The 14,887-nt window shown below is 36.8% G+C and overlaps 1 protein-coding gene across 1 annotated transcript in view; it reads left to right on the top strand.

Annotated features, from left to right (window-relative positions):
• Positions 1–14,887, top strand: part of RXFP2 (relaxin family peptide receptor 2) — a 215,758-nt gene that overhangs the window by 126,507 nt on the left and 74,364 nt on the right. Inside the window, exon 12 of the mRNA XM_053705563.1 lies at positions 4,697–4,765. Within this exon, the coding sequence (XP_053561538.1) occupies positions 4,697–4,765 (69 nt within the window). The remainder of the gene's footprint in view (positions 1–4,696; positions 4,766–14,887) is intronic.

Below are 14,887 nucleotides of genomic sequence, written 5' to 3'. Positions count from 1 at the left end.
AATTGTTTGGAGGATTTGGTAAACCAAAATCCTGAAAATGTTTGCCATTAACAATCAAGATATCCTGAATATCTCTAAGTGCATAATTTAAACAATTTTGACACACTGGTGTGTGACCAGGGTGTCTTGAAAAGTCTTCAAAAAGTTTTTCTTTGTACTCAAAAAGCTCTTTAGCATTTGGTGGAGATGCTAAAGCCCAAATATGAGCAAAAAGCTCTCTAAGCAGTCGAGGCATAATTTAACTTGCAGCTTCATGCAGAGTTAAGTCCCATGATTGATCATCTTCAAAAATACAGTGTTTTTGAGCTGCTTCTTTAAATGTGTAAATTTGAACTCCATCAACTGTTCGATATCTTCAAAACAAGTTGCTCCTTTAATATGGAGTTAAAGTAATCGTAAACAAAATCTCTCAACATCTGAAGTTACATTTACAGAGTACATGCGACCAATGGTGTTATTTGCTCAATCTTGTACAGTTTTTTTTCCATTTTGTTGTCTTTTTGTTGAAAAACAAAATGCTGAGGAATATCGGTGTAAAGAAATGCATGAACTGACAAATCTTCTTGGTTTAACTTAAACCAAGCAGTCAAAATTATGTCTCTTAATTGTGTTCTTTCTACAGTAGTTTCAATATTATATTCAGTAAAATATACTGACTTTCTCCGGGAAGGTGAACTTGTAATCGCCCAATGGTATGCGATTGATGGTGCATATGGAAACCAAAAAGCCGCCATGCTGCTTTTGGAGCACTGACCTTTCGAGAATCCATAAAGTACGTTATCTCATAATGAAGAAGAGTTTCATATTCTTTAATTGATATATTAGCACAGTTATTCCCGTTATAAATATATTTGAATATGTACTATACACTTTTTATGGAAGCACAGCTTTTTATGTTAATATGGCAGTTGTATTTTAATGTCAAATATGGGTTGTATGGTACAACTCAAGAGTTATCAATAGTTTTTCCATTTATTTCAATTAAAACAGTGGATCTCTTGTAACGTGGATACCATCTATATTTATCAAAGTTTCTTCATGGAAGGATTTTGGAAATTGCTTAGAGCAAACACCATCTACCATACAAGGAGATCTTAGATTTTGCTCCCCACAGGGCCCATGTATCATGTGCTTGGTTACAATTGCATGTAACCGGGGATGGACTTCAATTTCAGGTATTTCTGCAGAAATAAAGCTATCAATTACTTCAGCATTTTTAGGCTTATCTTCTGCAGATAAAATAAGCAAAATGTTTGCATGAGGTAATCCACGTTTCTGAAATTCAATAACATGAACTTTTGCAGCTGGTTTACCCAAAACATGTTTCTTTGTGATGTCATCAAGAAGTGCTTGAAGTTTTAAATTAAACACTCTGGCCACTAAATCAGGGCAAAATTCAACTGCTTGACCTTCTTACTGATTAACAATAATTTCAGACCATTTTGGGTTACATGTCATGGTTATGAAAAAAGCAGGCTTCCCATACTTTCTAACAATAGCCATAGCATCTTGGTAATTCTGTACCATGTTTCTTGGACTACCTTGGAATGTAGATGGAAGTATAACTGCTTTGCCTGGAAGTAAACCCTGTTCTGCAGCTACATTATGAAGATGGTCCATGAGACCTGTATACTTTTCAACCCTCAATTTTGACTGATTTTGTCTAACATAGTTTAAATGATTACCCTCTGTCTTAACGTATGCATCTACAAAGTACTGCTGGGTCAATTTGCCAGCACTCAGAAATGGGTTAAACTCGTGCTGAATGGACCTCTTACTTGGTCAGACCATGCCATGATTAGTTGTACACTCAGTTGGCCCAGATTTCAGACACAAGACAGAATCTGGAAACTAGACGAATCCCTTTTAAAAGACCCCCTACACATACAGTATCCCATGTGAAAGACCTTACACATACAGTTTCACACAAAAGTGAGAAAACCCCTCACATCTTTGTAAATATTTTATTATATCTTTTCATGTGACAACACTGAAGAAATGACACTTTGCTACAATGTTAAGTAGTGTATGTAAAGCCTGTGCTTTAACAAAATTTGCTGTCCCCTCAAAATAACTCACAGCCATTAATGTCTAAACCATTGGCAACAAAAGTGAGTACACCCCTATATGGAAATGTCCAAATTGTGCCCAATTAGCCATTAGTGTTACAAGGTCTCAGTTGTGAATGGGGAGCAGGTGTGTTAAATTTGGTGTTATAGCTCTCACACTCTCTCATACTGGTCACTGGAAGTTCAACATGGCACCTCATGGCAAAGAACTATCTGAGGATCTGAAAAAAGAATTGTTGCTCTACATAAAGATTGCTTAGGATATAAGAAGATTGTCAAGACCCTGAAACTGAATTGCTGCCCGGTGGGCAAGACCATACAGCGGTTTCACAGGACAGGTTCCAATAAGAACAAGCCTCGCCATGGTCGACCAAAGAAGTTGAGTGCACATGCTCAGCGTCATATCCAGAGGTTGTCTTTGGGAAATAGACGTATGAGTGCTGCCAGCATTGCTGCAGAGGTTGAAGGCGTGGGGGGTCAACCTGTCAGTGCTCGACCATACGCTGCACTCTACATCAAATTGGTTTGCATGGCTATCGTCCCAGAAGGAAGCTTCTTCTAAAGATGATGCACAAGAAAGCCTGCAAACAGTTTGCTGAATACAAGCAGACTAAGGACATGGATTACTGGAACCATTTCCTGTGGTCCGATAAGACCAAGATAAACTTATTTGGTTCAGATGGTGTCAAGCGTCTGTGGTGGCAACCAGGTTAGGAGTACAAAGACAAGTGTGTCTTGCCTACAGTCAAGCATGGTGGTGGGAGTGTCATGGTCTGGGCCTGCATGAATGCTGCTGGCATTGGGAGCTACAGTTCATTGAGGGAACCATGAATGCCAACATGTACTGTGACATACTGAAGCAGAGCATGATCCCCACCCTTCGGAGACTGGGCCGCAGGGCAGTATTCCAACATGATAACAACCCCAAACACACCTCCAAGATGACCACTGCCTTACTAAAGGGTAAAGGTGATGGACTGGCCAAGCATGTATCCAGACCTAAACCCTATTGAGCATGAGTGGGGCATCCACAAACAGAAGGAGGGGGAGCACAAGGTCTCTAACATCCACCAGCTCTGTGATGTCATCATAAAGGAGTGGAAGAGGACTCCAGTGGCAACCTGTGAAGCTCTGGTGAACTTCATGCCCAAGAGGGTTAAGGCAGTGCTGGAAAATAATGGTGGCCACACAAAATATTGACACTTTGGGCCCAATTTGGACATTTCTACTTAGGGGTGTACTCACTTTTGTTCCCAACAGTTTAGACATTAATGGCTGTGTGTTGAGTTATTTTGAGGGGACAGCAAATTTACACTGTTATACAGGCTGTACACTCACAACTTTACAAAGTGTAATTTCTTCAGTGTTGTCACATGAAAAGATATAATAAAATATTTACAAAAATGTGAGGGGTGTACTTTAGATCCCTCAAAGACAGATATAGCTATCCACCGCTTAACGAGCAATGAATCTGTATGCACACAAGAACAACTAGTTGACAGAGGCCACTCTTAGGCCGCTAACTGGTTCACCTACAGAAGACTACATCACTACATTACCACCCATCGACAGTCACGAAACATGACTCGCCCATTAACTTACCATGGAAAACGACCATCTGTCAAACACAGCCTATCACACATCCATTAAATATATACCCAACCCCCTCCAGGTAATCTGCCACACTCCATTGACTCATGGGAAAGGGAGTTGGGAGTGCTAATAACCCCCCAATCTGCCGTAAACATTTTTTATAATGCAAAAAATCCTCCTCTTCAGCCTCTATCCTAGAGATCAATTATAAAAGCTGCATTGTTGGTACATAACACCCAAGTGAATACACGCATTGTTTCCTAGAACTAAAAACTGATGCTTGAGAGGCGGTCACGTGGGTAGTGGTATGGGTCATATGTGGTGGTGGTGGTCACAGATAAATTCATTATGGAGAGATATTATTAAATAAATAGAAGATATATTTCAAATGCTTCTTCCCATAGACCCTCGTATTTCAAACCCCTAATGAAAATAATTATAAATAGTACAAAGGCTCTTATAGCCAAAAATTGTTAAACAGCTGAAATCCCTAGTATATAAAAGTGGTGAAACAAAGTAACACATCTGATAGAATTAGAATACAATTTCTACAAATCGGGAAATAGAGACCCTTTAATTGAACTGCAACACACTTGGGACCATTACTTAAAATCCTTCCTACCTAACAAATCCCTTGACTAGTTATTAACCTACTAAATCACACCTGCTCTTGTTAAACCTATTCCTATTTAGGCACACCACATACTAAATATAAAAATTGTTTTATTTCAATTGTTCTAAAGAAGACCCAGAGACACCAAGGTGAATGTTAAAACATATAAAATGTAAAAACAAGAATCCAAGATGTACTTGTTTTTCTATTGCACTTTACTGATGTTTTCATTGATGTCACTTAATGTTACACTTATCTTTATTGTATACAATAATGATTGACTTATGTGACTTGACATTGTTATGTTATTATGCAATTCTTATGGATTCTTAATAAAAAGAAATTGAAAAAAAAAAAAAAAAGGTCTTGAATACAGACAGATTTGAATTGAAAAATATTTTTTTTTTTCTTGCACTTGTAGAAATCTTGGTTGCAATCCACTTTCACTCCACGTTAATCAGTTTGACAACTTGCAACATCTCCAGTCATTGTAAGTAAAATGATCAAATATGTTATGTTGCTTTACATTTCATATATTCAATAGCAGGAATATAAAATAGTATCCTGAATAGTTAAATAAAATATAGATAAATAAAATCTTGTATAGTGGTATTGAATTAATCTAATGGGACAAAAAAACAAATCACGTCAGAGTTATATCTTTGCATGGAAAAGGTTAATCGAAAACTGTTTAAATTGTATATCAAGGTATTCATTGCTCACTGCCTAATAGGAGAAAACTTACAACTGTGTTTTTGGACAGGAGCCAGCATTTTCATATTTGAAAATAAAATAAAATCTATTCAGCATGTCTGTCTATCTATTCCTCTATCTATAGCAATCAACTGTTCATAAGATTCAATTTGTATATGTAGCTAAGTAAAAAATCAATAAAGCATCCATCTAAGTGCCAGATTATGAGTGGAGCACAAATTGCGCTTTTGCAATTGTGCGCTGGTATTTGAAATGGCCCTCAATAGAGTGTGCTTCCATAAGCTCCAATGGGAGCCTAGTTCTCATGCCGTGAGGCACAGCATGATTACTGGTGCAGCGAAGGGGGTAAGTCGCACAGAGATGGGCATCAGATTGTACATATATATGTATATGAATATATATATATATATTTGTTTATATGTGTATATACACATATTAACACATAAACATATATATATATATTCATATACATATATATTTACAATCTGCTGCCCAATGCTAACCATTTGACAAAGCGCGTTTTGTGCTCCATTTGAAATTTCAAATCCTGTATAGTATTATTCCTAGCTGTTCCCCCTGTTAATTAGTTAATGTAACTATCTTTTAGTTCATTTAAAAATCTTCCTTACCTGTATCTCTAGTTTCCTTATAAAATACTAAATCAAGGCAATTACGATCTAAGTGTCGGGACATTTTAAAATTGTTGATTAGAAATGTAATCACAAATATGTAACCATGATAATTGCATGTCTTGATTTGATATTATTGGTTAGGTAAAAATACTGTATCCAGACACATTAGGCTGTCAATGAATATCTAATTAATTAGCTGTTGTATCTTAAAGTGATGGTAAAGCCTAGCTTTTCTGAAATACTAAGATTTACCAGTGCTATAAGTAAAGTCATGAAGTAAAAAAAAAAGTTCCTTTATTTGCCTGCAGTTTCTACAGAACTGAGCGCCTCTGGCCCCCCATGGCAAAACAATATTTTTTCATTGAGGTGGTATTTCTACCTCATAGCCAATAGCATGCTAGACATCCGGCAGTACCGGCACCAAAGGGCAAGTACAGATAATATTGGTTAAGAGGGTTTTACGTCACCTTATTGAAAAACTAACGTTTTGCCATGGGGGGCCAGACGTGCTCAGCTCGGCATAAACTGCAGGAAAATAATGGAACTTTCAGCATGAAGTTTTTTTGTATGACTGATAGTCCCCTTTATTTATAGCCCTGGTAAGTTCTAGCATTTACAAAATGCTAGGATTTACCATCACTTTAAGATAACATGTTTGCATGTACACAAAAGAATGGCTGTGAAACATGTTAAAAATTGTCAAGTAAAATCTATTTAAACTGAAAGTGAAATTAACAGGAAGTGCATGATTTAGTTTGCTTTGGCATAGAAACGTTTTTGCTTATGGCATAGAGAAAGAAATTATGACTCAAATAAATCTACCATATAGCATTTGCTCACAGCATTCTGATGAATGAGAATAAGAGGGCATTGTAGCTTAGCTATATACAGGGGTCAAGTCCTACAAAAAAGTGTGGGTACTCACTAAGACTTCCACCCCCAAACAATTAATATTGTTTTATACACACACACTGTATTTATATCTACAGTTATATAATTCATATATTTTGTTAATGAAAGCAAATTCAATCCCATGAAGGGTTGAATGGTTGCCTTTGGGCCTGAGACTCCTGCTCTGTCACAATAGTCGTATTTCTGCTGAGGGGAGTTGAATAACCCCAGAGCAAGCCACAGAAATGTAAGCACCATGTGTTCCACACAGATGGTAGGTCCCTTCTGGGTGACGGTAGGTGCTCCCTTCGATTTCGACTGCCTCTTGGAGTATGTAGGGAAGTGGTTCTTTTAGTGGAGATATCCCAATGAACGTCTTATGCGAATGTGCTTATTGCCTCTTGGAGTTATCTTGATCTTGGTAGGAACTTTCTCCTCCGTTGGTGTACCCAGGGAAGCAAGAGGTTATAGATAGTGTAATACAGTTTTATTAAAATGAGCAAATAAAAAGTAATATACATATTCAAGTCACATTCTATAACCTCAAACAATACGAGGTATGTTAGCAGCACATAAAAAATGGTTTCTTAGTCGATTGACCAAATATATGTCCAAATGTAGTCAGGCAGTGGATGGTAAGCAAGGTCCCGTAAGATCGCCACAACAGGCGAATAAGTTCAAAGTTTAGTCTCAGTATAAAAGCTGATAAACGCGTCAGGGTAATTTTATATATTAGTTTTAAATCGTTATATGTTACAGATCCAAGATGGCGTCCGTCAAATTCCGATTGGCTGATAGGATTCTATGAGCCAATCGGAATTAAGGTAGAAAAATCTGATTGGCTGATGGAATCAGCCAATCAGATTTAAGTTCAATCCGATTGGCTGATTGGTTCAGCCAATCGGATTACAGGTAGTATGGCTATTACTAGCACAGGTAGTATGGCTAGTTTATAGAGGTCTTCCAAAGTTTGGTTGAAAGGGATCTCCATGCATTAGCTAGAGAAACTAACACCAGTACCAGTCTGAAATATGGGAAAAGTAACAACCTATCTAAGAAAGAGAGAAACATTTTAAAGAAATTACAAGAAAACAGTGATCTCATAATTCAAAGCTCAGACAAGGGTAGTTGTATAGTGATACAGGACAGGGCACAGTATACTTGTGAGGCCCTCAGACAACTTAGTGATGACACCACCTATCGCAAGTTGACATTCAATCCTACAGGAAGTTTATTATGGAACTTAATGATTTTCTTCATCACTATGTTCTGGAAGGTGTCATCACTAAGTTGAAAGCAGACTCTCTGAAAACCCAGTTTCCGAATACACCTGTGTTTAGACACTTACCCAAAATACATAAAAATAGGGAACACCCCCCTGGGCGCCCCATTATTTTTGGTGTGGGATCCCTAGGGGAAAAACTTGGGTCCTTTATCGATACAGTCTTACAACCTATTGTTCAGATAACTCCAGCATATCTTTGTGACACCAAGCATTTGTTAAGGCTGTTAATTTCTGTGCATGTCGATGAGAATGATACTCTACTTACCATTGATGTTAATTCATTATACTCTTGTATACCACACAATAAGGGTATAGAAGCTTTGCAAGCTATGCTAGAGATGTATACCACATATGATGATAGGTTTATTAGATTTGTATGTGATGGTGCAAAATTTCTTTTGAATCATAACAACTTTACGCTTGAAGGTACTCATTACGTACAGAACCAGGGTACCGCCATGGGTGCGAAGTTTGCACCATCATATGCAAATCTTTATCTGACACATTTTGAATTCCAGAAGATATTCCAAGATAATAATCCCTTCAAGTCACAGATGGGGTTCTACAGAAGATTTATCGATGACTTGGTCATATTATGGAAAGGTGACATTAATTCCATATCTGCATTTGTGGAATATTTAAATGACAATAATCTCAATTTGGGATTCACGTACACAGCATCAAAAGAGAGTATACCATTTCTAGACATTACATTAAAGTTGGATAGACTGTCACATTCGATTATTACTTCTACGTTTAGAAAACCAACATAAGGAAATACAATCCTACGAGCAGACTCACACTACCCAGCACACCTCAAAATGGCCATTCCAAAAGGGGAATATATGCGCCTTAGACGCAACTGTAGCAACATTCACACATATATTGAACAAGCTCAGTCTCTCAATCAGCGTCTTTATATTAGGGGCTATGACATTAGTACCTTGGAAAGAGTCAGTAAAGAAGTTGAATGTATGCATAGAGATGTGCTGCTTAAAGACACTCCCAAAACTAGACCCCATGGTAATAATAGCAATAACAAGAAAAGTTTGAAATCTCCTATAACCTTTTCAACTTGCTACAGCAGACAATTCAGCTGTATTAATAGTATTATTAGGAAATATCTTCCTGTCTTGGACAGAGATGCCTTGTTACAAGATTCATTACAAAGCCAGGGCATTAGGCTAGTAAGCAAAAAAGCCACAACCATTGGAAATCACCTAATCAGAGATTTTTCAACCAAAAGTAACAACTCTTGGTTACAGCCAGAAAAGGGATTCTTTAGATGTAGAAAGATTCCCTGTAAAAGTTGTGAGTTTGTGATCCCCGGTAGAGAATTTAAATCTAAGACCACAGGTAAATGTTTTGACATCAGATTTAGACTTAACTGTAATTCTAGATTTGTGGTCTATTTAATTAACTGTAAGATCTGCTGTAAACAGTATGTAGGCAGGACAACTAGGCTCCTTTGGGATAGGGTTAGGGAGCATTTGCTCTCCATTAAACATGACCCCCCTTCCACTCCAGTAGCTAAGCATTTTGTTGAACATTTTATTTCTTTAGGTATCCCTATTAATGACTACAACCTAAGCACTATGTTTAGCTTCCAAGGTATAGACCACGCCCCTTATGATATTAGAGGTGGGGATAGAACGGCCAAACTGAATAGGAAAGAGGCCTTTTGGATATTTAATCTAATGACCGGCACCCCAAATGGTATTAATAAGATCACTGACCTTAGATACTTTGTAGACTGAATTCTCCTCAATAGGTATATATATACATATAAATTTTCTCTACAACCGGACAAGGCAATAAACATAGCTGCCTTATATACATAGCAATTTTTACTCCTCTCCCTCCAGAGTGCTCCCCAGCTCAAATATTAGCATATTTGGTTTTGTTAAGTCCCAGATTCAGCTTCGGCTGTATATTAGGTTTTATACTATTTTATCATTCATAAAGATATAAATGACACCACTATCATTAGCACAATTTTGCATTCATATGGTATTTCACTATACAGACTGAATTTATGAACTTTTCATTTATTTTTGACATAGAATTTGTCAATATCATTATATTAGTAATCTCACATAGTATTGGGTCTTATTTTTTACTTAATACAGAATTTTAATTAATGCGATAAACTTTAGATATGATCCTCACCAGGGTATCTCACTTCAGCAAATTTAAAAACGTCACATTGTGAGTTTTATTTTTATTTTTATTTTATTTATTTTTTTTATTTATATTTTTTTTAATTTTATATTTTTTTCACACCACACTTCTATGAATCACTTTAGTTTGTTTCTCCATTTACACAGAATATTAGTTAGTTTACTTAAACACATCTTGTAATTTATCTTAACATAAAAAGCCAAGCTGGATAAATGAACGATTGTATAGACCTTCAAATTTCTCCCTCACAGTTTAATTAATTAAAATTTTGTAACAAAGACAGTTCCAATGTTAATTCTTTAACATTTTAAACTCTTGTATGAGACTTGTAAAAATGTCTCACTCTGAATCCTCTGTGAGTCCGCTGTACATTGAATTAACAACATTGTTATTCTTTTAATATTTGCAGCTTGAATATAATTCTATGTTTCTTTAGCATCTGCTCATATGAATTGTTTTTAGAGCAACTTTTGTACTATTTTGCTGCTTTCTTTGGAAAAGGATATTCCGACATCCTACTATTTATCGGCGCTTACATTGTGTCTTTTTTGTTACTAATATTGATACAAGATTCATACACATATGGCACCTTAGATACAATGTTACCCTTGCTGAATGTTTTAAAGGGGTTTTTTCAAAACCCAGTAGTAGCCAGTTTCCATAGACAGCAGCAACTGTCCCTTTAACTATAATGAACAGGTGCTAATTTCGTTACGTAAGCAAGTAAGCCTTTTTAAGCTGTTTGTGTTTTGACTATGTAAGTCCCTGACGAAGTGCCTCCGGGCAGGAAACGCGTCGGACGTTTGTTCTCAGTGTATCCCTGAGTCTGTTTCACCCTGTGAATGTTAATCTACTGAAAATAAAGATGTTTTTTACCTGCACTGAGGCCTACGGCTGTGATTAGTTCCAACACAGGTAATTCTATTTGTTAGTATGGCTGTTACTAGCACAGGTAGTAGAGCTGTTAATAGCACAGGTAGTATGGCTGTTAATAGCACAGGTAGTATGGCTGTTACTAGCACAGGTAGTATGGATGTTAATAGCACAGGTAGTAGAGCTGTTAATAGCACAGGTAGTATGGCTGTTAATAGCACAGGTAGTATGGCTGTTACTAGCACAGGTAGTATGGATGTTAATAGCACAGGTAGTAGAGCTGTTAATAGCACAGGTAGTATGGCTGTTACTAGCACAGGTAGTATGGCTGTTAATAGCACAGGTAGTATGGCTGTTACTAGCACAGGTAGTATGGATGTTAATAGCACAGGTAGTATGGCTGTTACTAGCACAGATAGTATGGATGTTAATAGCACAGGTAGTATGGCTGTTAATAGCACAGGTAGTATGGCTGTTACTAGCACAGGTAGTATGGCTGTTACTAGCACAGGTAGTAGAGCTGTTAATAGCACAGGTAGTATGGCTGTTACTATCACAGGTAGTATGGATGTTAATAGCACAGGTAGTATGGCTGTTAATAGCACAGGTAGTATGGATGTTAATAGCAGAGGTAGTATGGATGTTAGTAGCACAGGTAGTATAGCTGTTACTAGCACAGGTAGTATGGCTGTTACTAGAACAGGTAGTAGAGCTGTTAATAGCACAGGTAGTATGGCTGTTACTAGCACAGGTAGTATGGATGTTAATAGCACAGGTAGTATGGATGTTAATAGCAGAGGTAGTATAGCTGTTAATAGCACAGATAGTATGGATGTTAATAGCACAGGTAGTATGGCTGTTAATAGCACAGGTAGTATGGCTGTTACTAGCACAGGTAGTATGGCTGTTAATAGCACAGGTAGTATGGCTGTTAATAGCACAGGTAGTATGGCTGTTAATAGCACAGGTAGTATGGCTGTTAATAGCACAGGTAGTATGGCTGTTAATAGCACAGGTAGTATGGCTGTTAATAGCACAGGTAGTATAGCTGTTAATAGCACAGATAGTATGGATGTTAATAGCACAGGTAGTATGGCTGTTAATAGCACAGGTAATATGGCTGTTAATAGCACAGGTAGTATGGCTGTTAATAGCACAGGTAGTATGGCTTTTAATAGCACAGGTAGTATGGCTGTTAATAGCACAGGTAGTATGGCTGTTAATAGCACAGGTAGTATGGCTGTTAATAGCACAGGTAGTATGGCTATTACTAGCACAGGTAGTATGGCTGTTAATAGCACAGGTAGTATGGCTGTTAATAGCACAGGTAGTATGGCTGTTAATAGCACAGGTAGTGTGGCTATTACTAGCACAGGTAGTATAGTTTCTTATTACTTGTACATTCGCCTAGTCGGAGCATAAGGAAATGCTGAGTAAAGAGGAGCAAACAGCTGCAAGTAATAAGTTAAAATATTGTGCAATGTTGAAGTGTTTCAGCTGTTATATTGAAGTGTGGAATATATGTGTGTCTTTCATACTTTCTTATACAGCTTTCTTTATTTTACTATCACATTAATAAACATTATATTAAGTGTCAAGAACTGCAATGCATTTCAGATTCGATAAAAAGCATTTATGTAAAACACTTGCCTTTGCATTAGAGATAACTTATAAAGTACAAGTGATCAATCGTGCAAAAAATCCTTATTAAATATAAAATTCTCTAATGCGCATTTCAGATTGAAGCTTTACATCATTTTAATTTCCATTAGTAGTGGCATTTATTGGTTCCTACAGCTGTATCTGAGGTGGGTCACATGCACCATAAATCACTCTAGCAATAATAACTGTTTAAATGAAGCATTTTGGAAATGTGTGTATATCCCAAAAAGTGCTTTTAATGATATTTAAAACTTACTGCTGTTGTCCCACATATTTATTAGATGATGCAAATGAAGCCAAAATTTTATTTTATTCACACTCATTTTATTATTTACTGCCTGTTTAGCTTCTTTTCAAAAAAAATTCCTTAAAACAAAGGGGTACACTCATTTAAAAAAAATACACATTTAATGATTTTCAACAGAAAATCACCAAAATGGTGATTTATTTTTTTTAGTAGAAAAATCTGTGGATAAGTTTTTTTAATACCTTGTAATTGACACCCTACGTCTTACGTCTTATACATGTATTAGGAATGTACTTTGTATTGTTGGAAACATGCACATTTTACTTCTGAAGGAAAGAAATTATTACATCTATAATTAAAGAAACTGTAACAAATTTAGGCCTATATCCAATAATGGAAACCACTATGAAAAAATCTAGCGGCAGTACGTTTCTTAGAGCGGTTCAATTTTAGCAACTTGATAGGACTTTTGCTGCTATTATTGGTGATACCATGCAGATGAAGCTCAATAAATAATCATCTATATCATTGGTATCTATATTATATAACACTGGTTTTTAAACCTGTCCTCAGGCCTCTCCAACAGGCCAGGTTTTCTGTATTAATATGGATGAGAGCAGGTAAAATAACCATGTTTACTAATCAGCTGATTATGCCACCTGTGCTCTAGTTCAGATATCCTCAAAACGTTGCCTGTTAGGGAGTCCTGAGGACAGGTTTGAAAACCATTGCTATATAGGTACCAGTGATATAGTCTATTAACCCATTCTCCTCCACTTTGAACCATGTGAGCTGCTGGCCTGGCTTCCCAAACAGCAGTTGACCTTGTCCAAAAACAATTACATTATGCCCGGCAATGTCACTCCACTATTAGCCTTATGAGAAGCATTTTCCCATTATGAACTACCTAGTTCTTACCACTATTACCACTTTTAACCCTATGCAATATCTAGTCTCCACTACTAGGTGTGACCAATAATCGAACACAGTACCCCCCTAAGATATAAAAGGATCATCCTACACAGTCACATCCATTATATACATATCCACACAATTATCCTCCTGTTATGTCCCTGCAATGCATTCCCCCACCAGTTAACCACATTAAAAAATCTTCTCCTCAATGCAAACACCTCCACTAAATCTAACACTCACCTCCAAAGACACATATAATTAATTAGAAGAGTTGAGAGTAAATCTCCCAAAAGTTTATCTTTTAAATATTATGGGCTAGATTTCACTAGAGCGCTAAACTGCGCTTGCTGGGTTTGCGCTGGTATTACGAGTTTAATGTAAAAATGTATCGCTCCAGCGCTAACAGGACGAGCGCAAAAAAGCCGAACTGACAATATCGCATGCATGATAACCTATTCCCCCATAGAAGTCAATGGAGCCAAAAAAGTGGAAAAAATCTGAACACCCTACTCGCTCGCTAACCCAAATTGCCTACTCTAATAACCCCTAAAACTCCACATAACCCGACGCAAAGTCCCCACTACACTATTAACTGCTAAACTGCTAGCCCCCACATCGCAAAGTAAGCCACACTATTAACTCCTAAACCGTCAGCTCCCCACATCGCAAAGTAATCAACACTATTAACTCCTAAACCACCAGCCCCCTCAACCTTACAAAAAAAAAACTTAACATTGCATAAACTAAAAAAACTATCATTACAAAAAAATAACAATCAAATTACCAAAAATAACAAGTTATGCCTATTCTAAAACTCAACAAAAAAAATCCCACCCAAAATAAAAAAAAACTATATATAGCCCTTAATATGGCCTTTTGTAAGGCATTGCTCTAAAGTGATTCAGTTCTTTTAGTGACAAAAATTCAACCTTCTAACATTAACCCCACGTCCTCCCAAATAAAAAATCAGTTTTTTATTTTTACAGTAATGGTAGTTTTTTTGTTTTTTTTTTAAGTAAGGTTAGTTAGCACCCTGGGTAGTGCTTGCTGATTTCTGGATACATTTAGCTACCAATCAGCAAGTGCTAACTAGATGCTGAATCAAAAATGGGCTGGCTCTTAAGCTTACATTCCTGCTTTTCAAATAAAGATGCCAAGAGAATGAAGAAAAATGCTAATAGGAGTAAATTAGAAAGTTGCTTAAAATTGCAT

Source organism: Bombina bombina, chromosome 3 (assembly GCF_027579735.1).
Source record: "Bombina bombina isolate aBomBom1 chromosome 3, aBomBom1.pri, whole genome shotgun sequence".
In the NCBI taxonomy this organism is placed as follows: Eukaryota; Metazoa; Chordata; class Amphibia; order Anura; family Bombinatoridae; genus Bombina; species Bombina bombina.
The sequence above is the reverse complement of the archived record's forward strand: the minus strand, read 5'-3'. Positions and strand labels throughout refer to the sequence as shown.